Source organism: Ixodes scapularis, unplaced genomic scaffold (assembly GCF_016920785.2).
Source record: "Ixodes scapularis isolate PalLabHiFi unplaced genomic scaffold, ASM1692078v2 PGA_scaffold6__148_contigs__length_123643588, whole genome shotgun sequence".
NCBI classification, from domain to species: Eukaryota; Metazoa; Arthropoda; class Arachnida; order Ixodida; family Ixodidae; genus Ixodes; species Ixodes scapularis.
The window spans coordinates 85,555,405-85,576,640 of NW_024609881.1; the positions used below are offsets into that span (position 1 = coordinate 85,555,405).

Below are 21,236 nucleotides of genomic sequence, written 5' to 3' on the forward strand. Positions count from 1 at the left end.
TGCGCCCAAGTGTGACGCGCATACAGCGGAAGGCAAAGGCGTTTGACACTGGCGCAGGTAAATAAATATACTGCCACCGTTTTTACCTTGCGTGACTTTTTCTTTGTTTTGGCTCATATTTACCTTCCCTGGCCGTAACGTTACCTGGCGCTCCTAAAGCATAAAGGGGCGGTTCACGGGACTTAAGTTGAAAGCCTCTGCGGTCAGTTTCTACTGGCGAAATTAAACTTTTGTACTCGAAGCGACACGTATTTCTCAGCCATTAGGCAGGGACGCTAGGTACATCTTGTCCCCGTGGAGCTGGTCACGTGACAAAGAAATCTCTCTAGGCCACAACCGCGGTCGCAGTCGCGACCGCGACCGCGGTTGCGGCCTAGAGAGATTTGCTCATCTCGCGGCCGCTCATCTCGCAGTTCCCCAGGGGCGGTATGCTCATCTCGCGGACGCGAGATGAGCAAACCGCCCCTGGGGAACAGGACCGTTGGCGCAGAGATGCGCTCCGATGGGAAACCGAAACCTGGAAACGCGTCCAAATGAAGCGTTTTTTACAGAACGCGTAAAATGCCACGGCTGCGTTATATCCTTCTATAAAGAGTTGATTTAATGGTTTTCGATGAGTTTCAGCAAGTTTCTAATTAAAACCATATGTTCATTTCCACTAATTAAAAAGTTAATTAGCAAGGTGTATGTAATTATCCGACTGATCGTTACGAATAGGCCCCTGTACTACGTCCCCCTGGCCGTATAACTCACCTGCGCAAACCACATAAGTGTAGCTTTCACGACTGTTTTAAACAATTATGTAAAGCTTTAAAAAATCGCCTTGTATGCCAGTGAAAAGGGTTGAGGTACACCTAAGCACTTCTTATGAGTTGTGAATGCGAGAGCACGCACGCTGCTCTTCGCTCCCTTTTTTAATCGGCGGCGTACAACGCGCTGACCTTGGGCGTGGAACGGTGAAGCCGCTGCCTCGCGGAAACGCAGCAACATCGGGTGAGCGATCGTTCAAACTGTCATGTGCCTTGGGGCGCGAGTATGGAAGAGACAGTAACGTAGTTCCAGGTAGAACGAACCCCTTGGTTTATCTCATGCGCCGTATATATCGCCACGCGCCGTACAACCGATAAGAAGTGAGCGAATACGGTGTTCAGTAATAACACAACAGTTCGATGGCACAATCAGGATTACATCACACAAACTGAGGCGCAGCGGCCAATGCGAGCCTCGTCAACCCGCGCCAGCCAATGGGACCAAAGTGTAAAAGGTGCCGTTGGCTAGCTTCGCGCGAGGTTTCATTAAGGTGCCGTTTTGCATTGTTTCAAAGCTCATGACGGTTGGGTCACTCCATAAGACAGTTAATGCATTCGCATTAAAAAACGCGATACCAGCATGGTGGAGCCATGAGGGAGAATTCTCCCACATAGCTCCATCATGCTGGCATCGCCTTTTCGCTGGTATAGAATGCCCCCCCATATAACGTTGTTGTTTTTATTATTATTATTAAAGTGATGAGTGAAAGGCAGAGAGGTAAGCCTGGACTTTTGTCCTAGCCGGCTACTATGCACCGGGGAAAGGATTAAGGGATAAAAAGGCCGGATGAGGTGCCTAATGAATATGAGAAGAGAGAATTGAGAGGGTGATGGCTTGAATAGTTGAAAATGTTAGTCTCTGCATACAGGGATTGCATCGACCGGGTGTCCTCGAGAAATTGTTATTTGATTACGTTAAGCTTGTATGGCTCCGTACCCCTGCATGGTTCCGTGCGCCTCCATGATTCCGTGCGCCTCCATGGTTCCGCAATAATCCACTAGGCTGGCATACGATGTCCCAAAACACGACAGACTTGTATGGTTCCGTCCGCGTGTATCGTTCCGCCCAAAATCCACTATGCTGGAGCCGGCTTTTTTGTTGGTAGAGGACGTCCCATAATAACGACAGTATGAGGCTTTTTCCAACATCTTTCCATCATCAAGATTTTCCAACAGGGTAATGATTGATATAGGTGTCAGGTGTCTTGCACGTAATTTTAACGAAGTTTTAGCCCAATGACGCTTTTGCGCGTCGCACAAATTAATTTAACACAACCAGAAACAATCACACCGGGACCCATAAGATTTGCGCCCTAGACTGCGAAGAAATCCAGCTGATGGGATGACCATGACATCAATTGAGGTCGTACGGTGATTGGCCGAAATGAGCGTAGTCCGCTCCTCCTCTTTTTTGATTATAATTTCTTTAAAAAAAAATTGTTTCATTTTTTATTTAGTAGCAACGAAAATTTTATGTTTTTTGAAAGAACGATTTACTACTATAAAAATAAAATAATATTTCAGTCTACGGGCGCGCAGAGGCAAAAGACTGAAGAGCCGAGAGGCGTGTAACTTGAAAAGCGTTTAGTGTGGTATCTACATAAGAACGTGTTGTTGCTGTTTTTTGTTTTCTGTTGAGAAAAACAAGACTGGGGAATCATTGTGTTTTGTCCGGTTTGTCGCGAAATTCTTGGTTCCAGGCGTGAAGGGAGCTGCAGAAACTGTTCTAGGCTGACGCCTGCCGTTTCAGGTACTCCTGCGCGTTCATGTCAAAAGGCTTCTGTCAGACCTCGTCTAGCACGCCGCAATCTTTCCTGCACATCCATCCAGCTTTTCATCCGAGACCCTTTTGCGCCTGGGGTGTACTGAAACATCGGTACACGTTCCTGCGCGAGCCCAAGGCTGCGTTGCTTTCACGCCGAGCCTCCTCGAGCACGACCACACTTGTGTCATGTCTTGGGTTTGTAAAGCTGATTGAACTCTGCGTTCAGTCTCTCACAGTATTCTGTCTCACTTGGTGTGCTACAGTGAGACGCAACCATTATTGATCTTCGTAATGTGAAAGCGCCGCTCACAACGCGATTGGCAATAAACGGTGTCAACAAAAAATAAGGTTCCGACACACAGCGGCGGTTGAATGCGTTTGAATTTGCTTTATTCACGAAGTTCTAAATTTCTGAGATACGTAGTTTTATTGTGCGAAAAGTAACACCGGGTTTACTTTCTAGAACTAACATTGTATTTTAAATTTACCCATGACTCCTTCAAATGCGATAGCATTTTCTTTGATTTACTACTTGCTCACTTTACTTTTTTTGTCACATGATGCAGACGTCGACGTTGGGTTGCCATGGTGACGAAATATGCTGACACGTGCGAGAAGATCCGCGATAGCCAGAAAGCTATCTTGTGCAACCGAAACAAAGGCTTTATATGTGTATGCTGTTGTGTATTGTGCGGCAATTGATAAATAAAATGGGTTTGCCTCGGTTGATCTGATACAAGCTGCTACAGTGCTCTCGCTCTTCGTTGGTTTGTAGCACGGCAGATAACAGAACCTGGACTAATGACTGCTGCGAAGCATTTTTTAAATTCTAGTAAAATTAAAGCAAAACAACCCGTTAGGTCAAGTCTCTGTATTTCGTTTTTTGTGTTATTTTTGCAGCTAAAGCTAAATGAAGTTCGCAAAATGTTTTAATAAGCATTTTATTGTAAAAGGATATTGTAAATACATCCCTACCGAAAAATCCGGTATAACTTTCCCTATCCGGAATATGGAACCGGAAATTTGTTACTGGAAACCCGAAATCCAGATTGAGAACAAAGGAATAATTTCTGAAAACCTCAATTCCAGATAGAGTCCAGATAGAATCCAGATAGATTTCCGGTTCCATAATCCGGATAGCGAAAAGTTATACCGGATTTTTCGGTAGGGATATATTTATTGTGATTATCTTCTCATATTGCCGCGCGCGCAGCTGGCCAAGTAGGCATCGCGCGCGTGGCCTAATGGTTATTGCGGCTACCTCCCACGCGAAGAGCCAGGGCTCGATTCCTGGGAGCGCCGCATCTTTTGTTATTCCTGCAATTTAGTTTTCTGGTAGATTCGAGAATAATCTTGGGCGTATTCGAGGTCCGAATGTTCTACGCGTCGAACATTCTACGCCGATTACTCCAGAAGCTCACGCATGTACATAAGGGGCGCCGCGTGGCGAACCGGACTCAGTTTCGCCTCAGCGTTCGATCCTGCTGCTTCGCCGCCTTCGACGCCCGCGACGCTCGGTTATTACCTTTTGCACCCGTTTATTTTTGGCACAAGTTCGCCCCATTAAACGTTTCAGTTTCCCCAGTTACTCTTTCTTTCGTTTGTTCATTCGTGACGATATAACACTCAATGCGAAAGGCAAAAAGGAACGCTTTTATTTATACTTCTTCAGAGGCATCGATACTTGAGAACGCAATTTTCCACCTTGTAACTGTTTAAGAGACCTCACTATCAATATTTGTGCAGTTTCCGAACCAGCACCGCTGAAAAAAAGGGAACAATTTTCATCTCAGATTTCTCAAATTTGACGTGGCGAGACACCGAGGGATGTTAGCCAGCCGTCAATTTATGCTTGGTACGCGATCCTAAGCAACACACAGAAGTTTTAACGTAGGATCTGTTTATTACGCGTACTGGTCTGGTCTCGGTTTGTGGAGCATAATATACGTTAAAAATAAGCATTCAACGAAAATCGGACAAGGTTAGCGAGAAAACATGTCTGAATACATATAGTTGTAGTACAGGTGTGTATACATGTGCAAACAACTTAAGACAAAACAAACATACACGTATACAAACTATATACAGACATAAAAAAGTGCCTTCTGCGTCAATATCACTTTTACGCAGGTTTGAGCTGTTTGCAATTTGCGACGAACTGTCCTCATTTGTTTCCCGTCCGGTTATAATGTGTGTGCGAGAAACATGTGGCATGCCGAATGGGTTTGGTTGCTTTGAACGAGTCATCAGATAGCACAGTTCGAATTAATTTGAGCTTCACTTCAAGGAGTGGTTTGTAATTAACATCAGAGTAAGAATGCTTGAAATAGGTAAGCGGCGCTTGGTCAATCTGCTGTCATTTTTATTTTCTACGCAGTTCGAAAGACGGCTCTTGCTGGCAATCCTCTCTGTTCAATGTGAAATCGGAGATAGACAGAACTGGGCAGTGTCGCGGTACACATGTATCCCGATAATATCTTAGAGAAACTTTTGAGTATCTGTATCTTTCTTTCAAGCTACATGTGAAATATGAATTTGTATCTCAGTTCTAAACAAAACAAAAAAAAATCGATGTACCACTTGTATTGCAACACTGTGAGAGGCTTAGTTCTCTTGTTACATCCGATGCCGAATTTTAACTGTGCGATTTTTTACCATAAATTGAAAAATTATCTTTTTGGTGAACCAACCCCATAACCCTTTACAAAAAAAGGCCTAAATTATATTTTAAAAACGGTTCGGAGAGAAGTAGATTTTAAAAATTGCACAATAAGCTCCTCTCACGAACTCCTTCACTCTTTCCACGATGCCAGAGGGAACTCCAGAGAAGAGGAGAGTCGGGAAAAGGAAACCTCTTATCATTGAGAGTAGAGGAGCTTATCTTCCTTTAATGGTGCAACAAAGAGAAGCTCAGCTTTTTTTGTTCCAATCTATCCACCCTGGGTGACTCAGGTGTACCTGATAGGACAATTTGAAAGACACCATCCCAGCAAAACCGGGTTTATTTAAGAAAAATGTATTTTGTCAAGCATGGTAGTTGGCATCTAGTCCCAATAGGGGCCGCTGGGGGCGACATTATATTTTCGCACCATTAAAGGTGGCAGAGTGTATTAGACTAGCAATCACGACCTTTTTGAAAACAAATCTAGATATCCTAAAAGAACAGACTGTGTATCACTGAAGATTCATTGGAGCCGGATATTACTTGCACCTCTAAAGAGTCGAGCTAACTAAAATATATATAACATTAATTGTATACCTAGTGTTCGCTAGGTGATGGTATACTGGTTAGCCGTTCTTGTTGCACACATAGAGTCGCTGTCAGTTTAAAGATCGCAGGGTGTGGGCCAATATGGTTTTGATTCTGAGAGCGTGATCGGCTCTTCGACGTTCTTATCCACAGATGCCGAGATTTTATTGGCTACCGATGCAATGGTAAGATGTTCAGTACCCGGCACTTAATGCATTTCTTAAACTGTTGGTGCTCCAGCTCCCCTATCTGACAAATTCCCTTCTCTGCACTCATCAGAAACACCCATGCCCCCCAAGCTACTTGGTAACTTTAAAAAATAAGTATTTTTTGATGTCCTACCTCTCCATTATTCCCGCATGGGTAGCCGAATGGAGCGAAGTGGGTTTTTTCCTTTATTTGGAAGTAACCGTTATTGGTGGTCACATTATTACGGCACGTTATGACGCAGTTCTCCATACTCTGAAAATATTTTTAGCAAGAAGGGTAGTTAACTTCACATATTTGCTGTGGGACAAATGTTTGATCACGTTTTCAATATTATTTTAGATCTCAAATTGTGCAGAACATATGTGCATATAACCACATACACTACAGCCAATGTCTAATGGTCTCCAAAAGCGATGGATCTTTCATTTGAGATAGATGATCAGCGAATAAGGAGGTGTGGACATATTTTATGCCTATGGGCCTGTAAGATCCCTACCTGGGTGAAAATGGAAGATAATGTATATTGCAGTAGGTTCTATTTCTGGTACATGTTTAGCGATTTCTCGTCCGTTTATGTCTAGGTTTCTTATCCAACGGTCCAGTCCTCATATATGCAATGGCTAAGAGGCGTTCGAGGTAATGTGAATAAACAAATTTAAAACAAGTCTTTGTTATTTCTTACAAAGACAAAAAATCTAGATTGTACTTTTCCAACCATAAAGAACGTAGCTCTGTATGCGAGCCTGCCCTGTGACGTATGTTCATGACACAGCACAGACATAATGGGCATTACGTGAAAGGTATCTTTTCTTGTTGGAAACGCGTTTATTAAAGGGTCACTGCAAAGAAAAAAAAGTTTTTTTTTTTAAACAGCCTAATGGGGAAAAGCATGTCAAGAAATAATTTTTCCGCGAGAAAACACATTTTTTACAGCAATATTTATTGCGTGAGACTGATTTTAGTTTGCGGCTATTTCGCCCATTTTAAATTGCGCGCCACGAAGTTGGGATTCCGTGACGTTGAATCCTAATTGGCAGCTATACTTCTCATTGGCCAAGAGTTTGATTGACAGCTTAGATCTTTGTTGTTAAACCTTTGTTATATGTTGCAATTTTCTTTTTAGTGGTATATTTTTACGTTTAAGAAAACAACCCATGTGATGAGAGTTATTATTCTTTACAAAAGGTTTAAAGGACGGGCACTTCCGTTTGGATTCATACCATAACAAGCAAAAACTCCGCTATTCTCTCATGGCCGCCAAGTTTTCGCTACCGCCTGTCTCGCCTACCACGACTAATCGTTTCGCCGAAGTGATCAGTGTTTCGTGCTGACCCAGGTGCTCGAGTGAGACTTCTTGAAGTGAAGTAGTGTGTGTTTAGCAGCTGTCGCAGGTGTTAGTGGTAGGAAGTGATGCGGGGTTTTGGCTTTCATAGCGTGGTTCTTTCGTTTTCCTCTTTGCTTGCTTAGCGTGTTTTGTTTTTGTTGTTGTTGTTGTTTTTTGCGCTTGCGCGTGCAAATGCTGAATTTTCGGAGATGTCAGAGAGTGATCCCGACATCGAGCCTTCCAGCAGCCATGTCGCCCCGAAAGGAATGCTATTTGGCTGGAGGCAATCGAGCGTTCGAGTAGCGACAAACGTGTCCAGTTACGTTCTTGACATATCGATCCGGAGGCCGTCGAGATTCGCACCGGGTGCCCCGGGGGCATCGAACGTCCGCGACCAGACACAGCTGGTACGTAAAAAACCTGGCACAGCCAGGTGATTACGTAATAGCTGTGTGCAGAAGCCCTCGGACGTTCGAATGCTGCGTTAGCCGACAAATTTTTTTCTCGGCTTTCCAATCATCTTACATAAATTGTTTGAATGAATATGTACTGTTATCGTAAATCTTGGCTTCTGATCGCGGCTTTGTAGATTATCGTATTCGTTTTGCTGGAGCGACGCAAACGACCGGCATAACAAAATCGGTTGCATATTCCGCATACCTTCCAAAAGCACTTCCCCAGTCACCTTGCGAAAAGCGCGAAACACGGAGTCCGCACCGTCCCTACTTCCCAGTCTTTTACCTGCTTTAGAGCAGTTTGTACCTGCTAGTAGGTATGTCTACTGAAACTTGAAACTACACTCTAAGAAAAAATGGAGGAAAAAAGTAGCAACACCGCGTCTTCCTCCCTTCTACTGACGCGCCCCCAAGCGGACACGAGAAAAGGGGAGGAACGGAACGTTTTTCTCCTCCAAGCAGACGGGAGAAAGCTTTCGCCCTCCCGACTCATCTTCTTTCGGTTTCGTTTTTCGAGCAGGTCGCGCACGTTGTTTAATAAATAGTTGTTGAGTTGATTGAGCTTCAGCGGCAGCGAAGGCCCCCTGTAATTACGTCTTCTAGTCTAAACTTGCAGAACATTTCGCTTGCATTGACGTGTTTATCACTAATTTTATCAAACGGGAAAACGAAGCCGCTAGAAACAGCGAAGTTCCGCAGCAGTGCCAGCAGCGCCACGTACACTGGGTAGGATGGCCGTCTCCGGATTGCGGGACTCACGTGGCGCGGAACTACAGTAGCGAAACCACGCGGAACTGTGTCGACGTTTTTGACGTTATGGAAACCGCAGGAACTGCGTCCAAGACAGGCAGGTTTTGCTGCCGGCCCCTGGGTGCCTTCCGTGCTGAGTTCGGTTCTGTTTTCCGATGCCGAGTGCAACCGGCGTTCAACGTGGTTCTGTGTTTGCGCGTGTCAGCAACATAGCTGCAACATCGTGATGGCAGTGTTGTGGGTTGTGAACAGAAAACTGGAATTATCGCCGATGTGACCGTGTGTTCGCGTATCAGTGGTGTATCAAGAAGATGAGATCGTAAACTGTCGGGCATTGATGCCGCTGGTCGGGCCGTGATCGGAGGGGGCGGGGTGTCGCAGGTTGACATTCCGCTTTACATTAAAAAGTTTAATACCACTTGAGGGATTACGTGCAATCGATCAACGTGCGGATAGTCATGTTGGAACGCTGGTCTGAACAGTAGAAGCTCCTATCGTACTGTGGCCATTGTGACTGTCAGAATTGTCTCGTCCCCGAGAGTGATTGCACTCTGGGGCAAGGACTGAACAGTACGAAATGATGACGGAAAGTACGTATATTTACAGAATGGAATTTCGGCATTAAAAAACAATAGTAGGTAAAATCGAAAAAAAAAGAGCTACCCTTTATTTTGCTGTTTAAATATACCACGATTCCTGGAGAAACTGCCCTCCAAGTGGCGCGCTGGGATAAGCGCTAGAAGTTTTCGGGCTCGCCACGGCGTAGCTCTTTACATTTAACACCTGCCGCAAGTCGCGGCTTTGACTGCATTCAAGTTGATCGAAAAGCGGTTTCTCAGCCCGTGAAGCATCACTTCCAGCTGAGTGAATATCCGCTCTACAGAGATTAATTCAAAACGGCAATTGCAGGTTTGCGCGAACAGCACGAATGAAAAACAAATAGAAATACAGGCTATGACGTGCCGTGTGGGGAAACAAACTCATGGCTTCGAACCACATTGGAGCGGCTTGATTTATTGGCTTTCAAATAGTCGGGGCATGATCGAGCGTTTACTTTTTAATAAGAGATTTATCTCTGAGCCATTTAAAATACTCTCAGAGGTATGACATTGGTGGGAAGAAATCAACACGCTGGGAATATTTTTTATTGCTTAGGGAGTCACTGAAAAGTTCCGTACGTTCAAAACGACCAGTATAAAAGACGGAAACGCAGAGCGTGGTGTAGTGTTCGGGTTAGTGTGGTGTTCCGTTGTGTTGATATTTGTGTGTGCCGTGTATGTGCTCAATGTGTGTTCACCTGAGGCTTGTAATAAGCGTAATGTATGAAGAGCAGAGGATCCCCAAGCGCAGTAGTGGCCTGAGAAAAGCAAATTATTTTTTGTAGGACATGAATTCGGCGGTACCTAGCGCCACCTAGCCTAGCTACTTGCAATTACTGTGCTTGACCCCACCATCTGGTGGCTAGCGCTTTAACCTTCTTTCACGCTACGCGATAAACAGCGGCTTCGAGTTTGTTCTTTCGAGAGCGGCTTTCGGTTTCGCGGATAGAGTTTGCCCTTCTTCGTGATGTGTGGTTGACGAAGGAATTGTGACTCGAGGAACACCAAAGGTAAGACGCAAAGTGCGCGAACAAAACTGGGTATCGGTTGTCTCCGTTTAACATCGCAGTGCTGTTGACGAGAAGACTGAGTAACTGCTTTAGAAACGCAAGTTTCTGTACTTGTGGGAAGAATCCGGCTTCGGAAATAAACACAGTTTGCGGAAAGCTCGTGTTACGCTTTTATTTGCTGCTGCTCTCATCCCGTAAAAGAGACGTAGCGTCCTCGTCAATCCTTATTGGGCTCGATTTTCTCAATTCGGGGCCGCCATAATGAGATGCAGGCGACGGAGGAACTAGTTGCTTCCCTGCTTCAGGGACGACAGTGTCTCCCTTTCTAAAGGAACATAGGTTACAAGACCATTCCTTCCCCAAGGGAGGACTATCCATACCCTTTTTTCTAAGAGTGTAGGTGCAGTGCCAGAGAGGCAAAAAGACGAAGTTCGGAAAGCTTGCTCGCCCTCCCCAATTTCTGAACTTTCAAGTGATTGTACCGTAATAAATGCACAACGCCTCTTCCCAAAATAACAAAAAAAAAAGAAGACCATTATGTTCGCTACGTAAAAAATGGTCTCAGTTCATGCATCATTGGGCAGGTAGGAAATCTTGCCCAAATTTATTCACACCGAACGATGAGCGCAACACGTCGCTGTGCAAACGCAGTCCAACACGAAGCATAAAAACGGCAGATTTAGGACAACAATTCGAAGTTCATTGTTCAATTAAAGCGACTTATTTTTGTTAAAAACGCCCGCAGCATTTTACTCACGGTATGCGTCGGGAATCTCACACATTTTGAAACGAAACGAAGGGAGATTTACTTTTAAAAACGCACGCCGCGTCCCCCTGGACCCGCTTGACTGGATCAGCTGACGACGACGGGACTGAACCCGTTTAATCTCAACCCCGCCACAGCCAATTTGCGCTCCGTGTTGGGTGTCTACTTGCAAGCACTGCACCACACACACCACGAACGTTTCAGTTCTTTGTCGCATCGCCATGTTGCACCAAACAGAACGAGATCGCCGAAGTCAACGCAGCGCTGTCGTGAACGTTGGCTTGTGGTTGCACACTCGTGGACCCTGTGACTCCCTTCGCTTTCAAAGCACACACGACGATTACAAATGATACTTTGCGTCTTCCGGGAACATCACAGGGGCACTTCTCCGGTCACGTCTTCGCTATGTGCTCGCAAACCCCGCAGCTTGTCGCGTACCGTCATACCAAAACGATACCGGCGCGATGTTTAGCGTGCGTTGTTGCCAGATCTTACCGGAAGTCGAGACGCTGCGTCGTTCAACTCAGCAGCCAAGTCAACAAAAAATAGCAAATCCAAGAGTGAGGGGCGGGGCGTAGTTCTCCTCCGCGGCGCTCGAAAGAGCGGGAGTTTCAAATGTGGAGATGTTCTGACTCTCACTAAATTACGTCCTGTGACGTAAATATTGCTAAAAAAAATTATTTTCTTCGCGGAACATTTCTTTTCTGACATGCTTGTTACAATTAGGCTGTTTAAAAAAAACCTTCTTTTTCTTTGCAGTTACCCTTTAAGGCACGACTCAAAGGTAGCAAAAACAGAAAAAAAAAACTGAACGGAAGAAAAGAAAGCAATTGTGCAGGCCTCTAAAAAGCGTGAAGGTTGCTGCGCGCGAATACGTTTTCAGTGGGGGCATCAACCATATAAGCAGCGTGCCTTTCCTCCTCGCCTCCACGCTATCGTCACCCCCTCTTCATTGTTGTCGGAAGATTGGCGACTGACAACAACAGTGGGGTTTTGACGACAGCCAGCAGAGCGTGTGACTCCGGATCCACGTGATCAGCACCCTTCCAGCCTCTGTCTAAGTACCCAAGTCGTAAATAGCAATTCCCCGCCCCCCCCCCCCCCCCCCCCCCCCGCCAACAACAAAAAAAAAAAAAAACGACCGGAAGCAGACCGGAACAGAAGAAAATCATTAATTTTCAGCAACAGCAAATGCTGTGGCTGCACAAAACGTGTCCTGTTTGGACAGAACTTCAGCATGCTGCGCGCATTGCCGAGAGGTAGGGGAGCGGATTTCAGGGGGAGGAAAGGTATACAAAGGGGAAGGGGAGTGATGCTCACGGCTGAAGAGTATTGCTCCGGATTAATGCGTTCACAGAACATCTCCGGTGTGAGTCCGCTGCCCGCAACCTCCTTGGTGACGTTAAAAAAGTCATAGTTGGATTGTGTTTTCCAGCATTTCTCGCCACGTAGCCTGCGAATAAACAAGAATCGATCATTATATATTTTAAAATGACAATATATCGAAATTTGGGTGTGGGCAATGGCACAGGTACGGATGTTTTATGATAATGCAATTAATCCAAAGGTGCAAGCGTGCTAGACTAGAATGAGCAAAATATTCCCTGGAGAAGAGGAACAACGGAAACAAAGGACTGACACCTATCTCCAAACAAAGCTAGGTGACTGGTACGTGACAGAAAATATCCTCCTGGTCCTGGTATCGAACCAGCCACCTCTCCATTTCCAGTGGAGCGCTCTACCAGCTCAGCTAACCAGGTACGCGCCAGTAGAGCCAACGGGTTTTCTCAGCTGCCACCAGTGGAACACCAACAAGGGTAAACTGCCTTCATATTAAGGTTATTATGATAATGCAAATAATGCAAAGGTGGAAGCGAGCTGGAGAAGAATTATGAAATTGTTTTCTGCGGAAGAAGAACAAGGGGGACAAAGGACAAACAAAAATTTCCAAACAGAACTAGGTGACTGGTGCACGACCGAAAAAATCCGCCTGGTCTTGGTATCGAACCAGGGACCTCTCCATTTCCAGTGGAGCTCTCTACCAACTAAGCTAATCACGAGCTTGGCGTCAGTAGAGCGAACGGCTTTTATCAGCAGCCGCCGGTGGAACACCAACAAACGTAGTGAAATAGCCATTTGTACGAGAAATTTCTTGTGTCCAATTAACGCATATGAATCATACAAGATGTAAAAGAACTAATAAGACCCATATAAGAACCGTTAATAAGAACTATATAAGATATATAACACCTTATGCAGTTCTCATATCGTTCTTATATGGTTCTTATATGTTCTTATATATATTGTGATTCATATGCGTTCATGGACACAGAAATGTCTCATACAAATTAGATTTTTCAATAGGGAAGGGTAAATGGCCTGCATATTAAGGTTATTATGATAATCAAATTAATGCTGGGTGCAAGCGAGCTGGAAAAGAATGATGAAAATAATCTCCGGAGAAGTAGAACAATGGGACAAACGACAAAAACAAATCTCCAAACACAGCTAGGTGAAATTAGCTGTGTTTGGAGATTTGCGTTTGTCCTTTGCCCCCCCCCCCCCCCCCCCCCTTGTTCGTTTTCTCCACGGGATATTTTCATAACGGATGTTTTCCTGATTCATGAAATTAGGTTAATAATACAATATTTAAATTTTCAATGAACGCACACGAAGAAAGAAAGAAAAGTATCATTCCACCAGCATGAAGCAGCCGATATACTAATGCCTCTTTAATTGGAGTTATTATCCAAAATGTGTGCTTACGAAAATTCTAAAGGCACTCTCTCACTGAGGCAACACGACGGCAACAGCAACACAACATGTCCAAATTTCGTGCAACTTGTTGCTCCCCCCCCCCCCCCCCCCCCCCCCCCCCCCCCGTGTTGTCGGACAACCCTGTCACATCGCGGCAACCGTATCACTCTAAAAAAAGGTTTCATTCTTACACCCTTTGTCCCATATCATAGAGCCCAAAACTTAAGTTCGACGTACAGCGCACTGACGTCGATCTGACGGTACTAGCTTTCACGACAGGCTTGATAGCCGTGTGGTACAACTTATTAAAATAGTTAATGCCTGTGTTACGTACTACAAAAGAAGTAATTGGGGTTTTCTTTGACCTACCGCAAAACATCAGTGTTTTCTTTTTGTGGTCTTTGATACGTACTTTAGCTATGTAATAAGTTATATCGCACAGTTACCAAGCCCCTCGTAAAATTTGGAGCCGTCTGTTTGACTATAGTGCGCTGTACGTCGAACTAAATTTTGGGGGTGCATTAGGGGACAAGAGGGTGTAAGGTGACACCCTTTTCTTTTTAGAGTGTAGCACAACATGGACAACAACGAAAATGTTACCTCGCTGTGTCACCTTTCGGCAACAAAAACAGAAGCAACTTGTGTTGGACAACGTGTGCTGCTCTGATGACTGGCTGAGCGAATTTCGGGCCGACAACAAGGCAACACAGATATATCTAATGGCAGAGCTAGTTTCCTATCAACGCCGTTTTCTTATGAGCTTACCCAAATAAAGGCGTAGAAAACGTTATTTAACAATAATTAAGGCTGGCGTGCAGCTAAGATAATTTTATGAATATTTTTACTGCGTAATTACGGCAAGTGCTTGTCGAAATGGTAACAGCTGAGGGTGAGAACGTTCAGATCGGTGTTGAAATTAGAACTACCGAGAGGCCAGCTCGCATTAATGCTAGTGAAATAAAATGGGATGTCTATACTCGCATACTGGTAAAGCATTATTACAATAACGCAAGAAAGAAAAGATTCAAAAATAAAAGCATTAAAACGACCGCTCGACAATTAATTTTGTTTTCTTTTCATTTCATTTTTTATACCCTTAAAGCGCCCATAGGGCTTTACATAAAAGGGGGGGGGGGGGCAGCAAGTACAAAACTATTCAAAGCACAAACAAAAAAGAAATAAAACAAGAGTGCAGGTGCTACAGTTGCTACGCGTTTAAGTAAGTCGTAAGAGAAGCTCTGAAACCAGAGCATTCTTGGATGATTACAAGACTATCAGAAAGAGAGTTCCATTTGTATGTAGCTAACTGTAACGGTGAGAATTTAAAAAGGTTAGTTTGTGGAGCGACCAAATGAAGTTTTTGCGAATTGTCAGTACGCGCGAAAATATGTGCTGCCAGCCCGGCAAAACAGTTCTCTCCTCGATGGGCAGTGGTAATACTGTGGGGGGCCGCTAGGCCCTGCCACGTTATTTAAAGTGAGGACATAGAACGAGACCAGCGAACGACGTGTCTGCCTGTGATGGCGGCTTCAGAGCATTCTCTTGCACGCGCTCTCCGAGGCGCGTGCGCTTGCTGCGCCTCGAGCCATCTTTTTTATTTTGATGAGAAGAATGGGTTTGTGGGTGGCGTTGCAGCCTACAGATATGCCCCCCCTTAGCGAGGAGCGCCAACGAGCGATTAAATAAGACAAAAAGAAAAACGACAACACACAATTAGGGCGCTAGCTGTGGTGATGAGTTTGTCCAGTGGACTTGAGCAGACTTCCTGCGAGACTTCGGACTTTCTTCGCGCGTCTCACATCGAAACAACGGGCGCACCGGTCCATTCCCGACCCCGTCGTCTGGCTCCAGAAAAACTCCGTATCGCTCGCGAAGAATTCGAGCATATGCTCGAGCTTGGAATCATCCGACCCTCGTCAAGCAGCTCGTGCAGCGCGTGCATTCTCTTGCACGCGATCTCCGAGGCGCGTGCGCGTGCTGCGCCTCGAGCCATTTCTTTTATTTTAATGAGAAGAATGGGTTTGTGGGTGGCGTTGCAGCCTACAATACAAAGTATGCAATGATGCTAGTCTTGAGATTTTCCTTATGTCTGCAAGAGTTGGTAGTTCGAGTTTTTCCTTTAGTAAGGTGATGCTTGAGCGCGTGCACTTTTTAAGAATGAAGCATGTGGCTTTATTTTGCTCTGATTCTAGTTTTCGTGTCCAATAAAACTGACGTGGTTTCCATATTAAGGAAGCGTTATCAAGTTGAAATCGAATGAGAGCGGTACATGCTACAATCTTTCCGTCCCAGATGGCGGTGTGAAGATTTCGTCATAGAAAACCGAGGCTTTGATTTGCTTTGACACTTATGTGATTGATGTGGGCTTCCCAAAACATGTTTGATGTGAAATGAACCCTAAGATATTTATATGTATGCACACGTTCAAGAACCCCATTGAAGAGAGTTTACTTAAAATCTGCTGGACTTCGGTTAGTACTAAAATTTAGAAATTTTCTTTTTGAAATATTTATCTTTATTTTCCTTTTTAGACACCATGTACGTTTCAACTGTAATAGACCCTTTCCGGAATTCAGCGCCATCTGTTGTCTCAAATGGCAGTTTAAATTTTACCGTACTAATGGCGGCCATGAACCTGTGGTTTGCAGTATTTTATGATGCACCGTCACTTTCGCAAGTCAACTGTAAACGAGAACGCGTGCTTCAGTGTACGTTTGTTTTTCAATCTCTTTCACTGTCGATGGCGAAAAAGATGCAACCAGTCAGAATGAAGCACCACCCAGATAAATACCTTGATAAAATTCTATACATCAATTGGTATTGAAGCCGAGTTTGTGCTACAGATGAACTGGGCCCGAGTTAGAAATGAACGCTTACGCAGCTCTTGCATCGAATTCCTGCTTCACGCCGCGCTAACGTCTAAAATGTGTAGGCATCGAATCATCTGCTTTGGCGCATCTTCAACTTCTTCATCACTAAACAGAAGGCCGCCATTAGTATGGCACAAATGCCGTTTTTCAGATGATGATAGTGATCAAAGTTGCGAGACTGAATTCCCGAAAGGGTCTATTAAATATTTCTGAAGTTCAATGCAATCGTGAATGCTAGATTGTTTTTTTTTTATAAATCACACAATCATTGGCATTCAAACGGGTAGTGGACTGGATAGTAGCGGACAAGTTGTTTACGTACGAAAGGAAAAGTAGTGGGCCCAGCACGAATCCCTGTGGTACTCCTGATTTCACTTTCCGATGGCATGATGATTCGCGTTCATAGCAGACACTTTGCAAGCGGTCGACGAGGAAGTTTAATATCCACTGAGTGACAGATGGTTCTATTTGCAAACCGCCTAATTTAAGAAGGAATTGTTGATGTGGAACCTTGTCAAATGCTTTTTTAAAGTCCATAAAATTGCATGGGTTTCTCTGTTTTAGAGTGAAGGTTCTGATGAAGGTCTGGGACAAATTCAAAGAGCTGGGTTTCGCAAGAATGATACCGCCGGAAACCGTGCTGGTTTACAAAGAGCAACTTGTTGTCCGACAAATTAACCATAATATTCCAGAAAATTACATGCTCCATCAGCTTACTAGGTACACTTGTCAGAGAGATTGGTCTATAATTCGTCAACTCAATCCTTTGACCGCTCTTAAAATTGGGGTGACTTTTGCTTCTTTCCAATTGGCAGGAATTTTACCAGTACGTAAGGGTTGTTGGAAAAGTAAGCACAGAAGAGTGGAAGCTTCTTATTCGCAGAGCCTAAGCAGTTTCGTTGAATTATTATCAGGGCCTGGAGCTGAACTTGTTGGAAGATTTTCTACTATATTTTCTGAATACCAATCGCACATATAGTTATTGGAGCCATTTTAGTTAGTATACTATCTTCAGGTAAAATAACTGGACAGGGAAAGGTCTCATCGGAAAACATTTAACTAAATAAATTGCAAAATCGTTCACATTCGTCAACACCATCCAACTCGTTTCCCGAAGAATCAATAAAGTGAAAGGGATTGGAAGTTTGCTTGGGGCTAACTGTATTCCAATTTTTTTTTGCGTGACTTTTTATAAGGCCGCGTAGGTCTTCAATACAGAACTCATTTTCGCTTCCTTTATTCCAATTACACACCATTTGGGGGATTTCGTCATACTTTGCAAATGCAATCAAAGAACGCGATAATTTAGGCTGCTTGCTTGGAAACTTGAAAACGCCCACTACCCGACACCTGAATTGATTATAAAAACTCCAGGCCGTTTTGGGGAATGAAGTGATCACATAGCAGACGGCAGGCAAGTAGACAGCGTGGAGAAATATTTATTCCACCTATTGTTATGAAGGCCGATCGTGTCGGTGTCGCAGTTTTTAAACACTGTCAGTTCAGCTCGACACCACGCTACGGAAGACGCTTTAGGGTACAGCAGGTGATAACTCAATTTTACAGTAGAAATAGGAATTGCATGAAAGAAAAAACCGAACAGAGACACCTCATACAGTGTCGTAAATTCCGAACATATATGGCAATTTCATTTTTCCTGAATAGGGCTATCATCTTTATCAGCGAATGAAGAACATATTCATTAAATAAAGGGTGAAAAATACTCCCCGTGTCAAGTTTTCTAATGACAGTCAATAGTTGATGTCGTCCCGTGGAAATTTCCGGCTCTTTGCACGCTCTAGCACATTGAAGTGTCGCATTCCCAGCGACACCTAGCCACACACGAACGAAGTTAAACAATCAAGATGGCGGAGTGTTCCAGGCGTTGGTCCCACCGTCAGCGTGGTGTGATAGGGTGGTCGGACAACAAATCGGCCAACACGGATTCCGGGCGACAGCAACATGTTCCCCTGCTGTTCTCGTTGCCGCGATGTGAGACGGCTACCGGAAACGTGTCTTTCTCGTGTTGCCGAATAGAGTTGTCCGACTTTTGCCTCAGTGGGACCGGGCCTTAAGGGCATCGATTCAATCAACCTTGTAATATTTCTTTCGGTTCAGTTCGTTTAAACTAAACAACCGACGGACGTTATAGGACTCTAAACAGAGAAAAAATTGTCACGTTTATTGGATTCAGCTGCCTTTTGGTAAACGCTTTATTGTTTCTTAAAGTCGATATAATGACAATATTTTTGTTTATATCGAGAATAAAAGCACAACCACAATACTAAGAATTTTCGTACTGAACTTGCAGCCTCGTTGCCTCTCCAATGACAGGTGAGCTGCAAGTTCCTTTCAAATATCGCACACAGCTTAAGGAACATGGTGCGTGTATTATGGTTTACGCTTTTAGCGTCGTCATTCGTTTGGTGGATTCAGCTAGCTTCTAAGTGAACTGCGGGTTGAGTAACTACAATTGGAAGCAACATCCCCGTCAACTAGCAAACGATACATTCAAAATTTGGGTGAAAAAATAGCATAGAAAAAGTCACGGGTGAAAAGGAGAATTAAGGTTCGATGATGCCAGCGTCTAAGAAAGTTCAAGCTAATACTTACTTCAAAACAAATTGCATCTGCACCTCACTACAACTCGAAAACGCGAAAGGCGGTCCATGAGGCACTTTAGGTTTCATAATGTATTTGTTTGGTAACTTGCAGTCCACAGCACCAGGATGATTCGGGATATATTTCAAGGGACCACTTCCATCGTACTCGCTCCCGAGCCTGCGAAAATATCGTTCATGCTAAGAAAACCATCAAATGCTCAACACTACAATCAGGGAGAGATTAAGAAACGCAAAGCAAGGCTCATTAAGATTACGGTTCTTATCGGCCCATATCGCATTGTCCGTAGCGATGATAAAAGGCGTGGGATTTACTAAAGGTGACTAAAAAAGGTTTTCCCGGGTGATACGCTGAGATTTTTGTAAAAAATAGCGCAAAAGAGACGGGACAAAAAGACGAAGAAGCACACAGGACAAACGCTAACTGGCAACTAAACTTTATTGAAAGCTTCCAACTTTGCTATCGCCATGCACGTGCTTAGTCTCGTTCAACAGAGACAGGGCGTACCGCCAAATCCGCACAATCATACCGCCCACCGCCCGTTCCAAAAAGTCAGCAAAACAGCTACATCACCCCGCCGCACAATCCGGATTGTGCGGCGGGGTGATGTAGCTGTTTTGCTGACTTTTTGGAACGGGCGGTGGGCGGTATGATTGTGCGGATTTGGCGGTACGCCCTGTCTCTGTTGAACGAGACTAAGCACGTGCATGGCGATAGCAAAGTTGGAAGCTTTCAATAAAGTTTAGTTGCCAGTTAGCGTTTGTCCTGTGTGCTTCTTCGTCTTTTTGTCCCGTCTTTTTTGCGCTATTTTTAATATGAATGTCCACTACCAACTTGCCCAGCAGACCAAGCTTTTACGATACGCTGAGCACATGGGTTTATAAATGAAGCGACAACATACTTACAAATGCCCAATTTCGTGGGCAATTGTGGTGAAACTATAGTATACAGGAGGTTCATGCTCGGAAATTCCCACATTCCAGCCTTTCACGCAGACCATTCCGGCAATGGCGATACCTGGAAATAATATTCCATCTGTTTTTTACCAAATACATTCAGTAACGTTTTTTTCAAGTTGTGAGAATACGCAGTGATTTGAAAGTCCCCTCTTTGGAAAAGCAGCTATTTAGAATTATGAGACGTTCAGCCACTTAAAACTAAAAATCAGCCGAGCCGTGAGCGCTTGTGCAAAATTCTCGAATGCCAAGGAGAGAGGCCGTATCTAGAAGTTGGGCGCTGTGTTTACAGGGAAAATTTGTTTTCAGAAAGATACAGGCAAAACAAACACGCAAACAAATGTCTACAGTTACTTCCTTCAGCACAAGGCTAAATTACGAATAACTATCCGCTCAGTCTTTGGCCAAATGTAGTGCTCGGTGCTCGAACCTGATGCCCAAGTTTCAGAACTTGCTGACTTAAAGGTTATGAACAGTTTTAGGAAATTCACAATAAGGCGAGGGCAGTCGAGGAAGTCCAGCAACGCATGCAAATGAGCGACGTCGGCTACCGAAAACGGGACTCATTTTGCCAGTGTGAAACTAAAAAAAAAAAATGCTTCAAACTTTTGTATCAGCAAACAGTCAGTTTTAAAACTTTGGCATCAGGTTGCACCGTCAGAGCTCCGTTTGGAGGACACTAAGCGTTGGGCAACGCGTAGGCTGTGTTGTCATGAAAAACACTATTTTTTGCGGATGCACGTACACTTCCGGCCTTACAGTTTGATGTAGAATAAAAATGTACAGTCAAAATTTGTTGTTGATTTTCGCGTTTGAAGTTGTAAAATACTTGCCACGAATAAAAGTGAAATTTTCAAGAGATATTCGTTGAATATGATTTTTATGACCATCATCTGACGACCAATCCTTCTCGTCACATTTCATTTTATTTGTGAACTAAGTGGCCAAAACGTGCTTTAAAAACATTTTAACTTGACTTTCTCCAACTGCTTCAAAGCCAGCAATGTTAATTTTAATCAGTAAAGGCCATCTTCTGTGAGAACGGCTACCAACTTACAAGTCCCATTCAGTAATTCGTGTTACCAACTAGCAG

At 44.2% G+C, this 21,236-nt stretch overlaps 1 protein-coding gene across 1 annotated transcript in view; it reads right to left on the reverse strand.

The window, feature by feature from the left end:
- Positions 1-4,289: 4,289 nt before the first annotated feature.
- The window catches only part of LOC115321067 (venom metalloproteinase antarease-like TtrivMP_A), a 38,131-nt gene continuing 21,184 nt past the window's right edge, over positions 4,290-21,236 (reverse strand). The window contains exons 10-14 of the mRNA XM_029981310.4: positions 20,093-20,204; positions 19,179-19,346; positions 12,259-12,391; positions 6,167-6,286; positions 4,290-4,337 (exon numbers count right to left, since the gene is read on the reverse strand). Of these exons, the coding sequence (XP_029837170.3) occupies positions 4,290-4,337; positions 6,167-6,286; positions 12,259-12,391; positions 19,179-19,346; positions 20,093-20,204 (581 nt within the window). The remainder of the gene's footprint in view (positions 4,338-6,166; positions 6,287-12,258; positions 12,392-19,178; positions 19,347-20,092; positions 20,205-21,236) is intronic.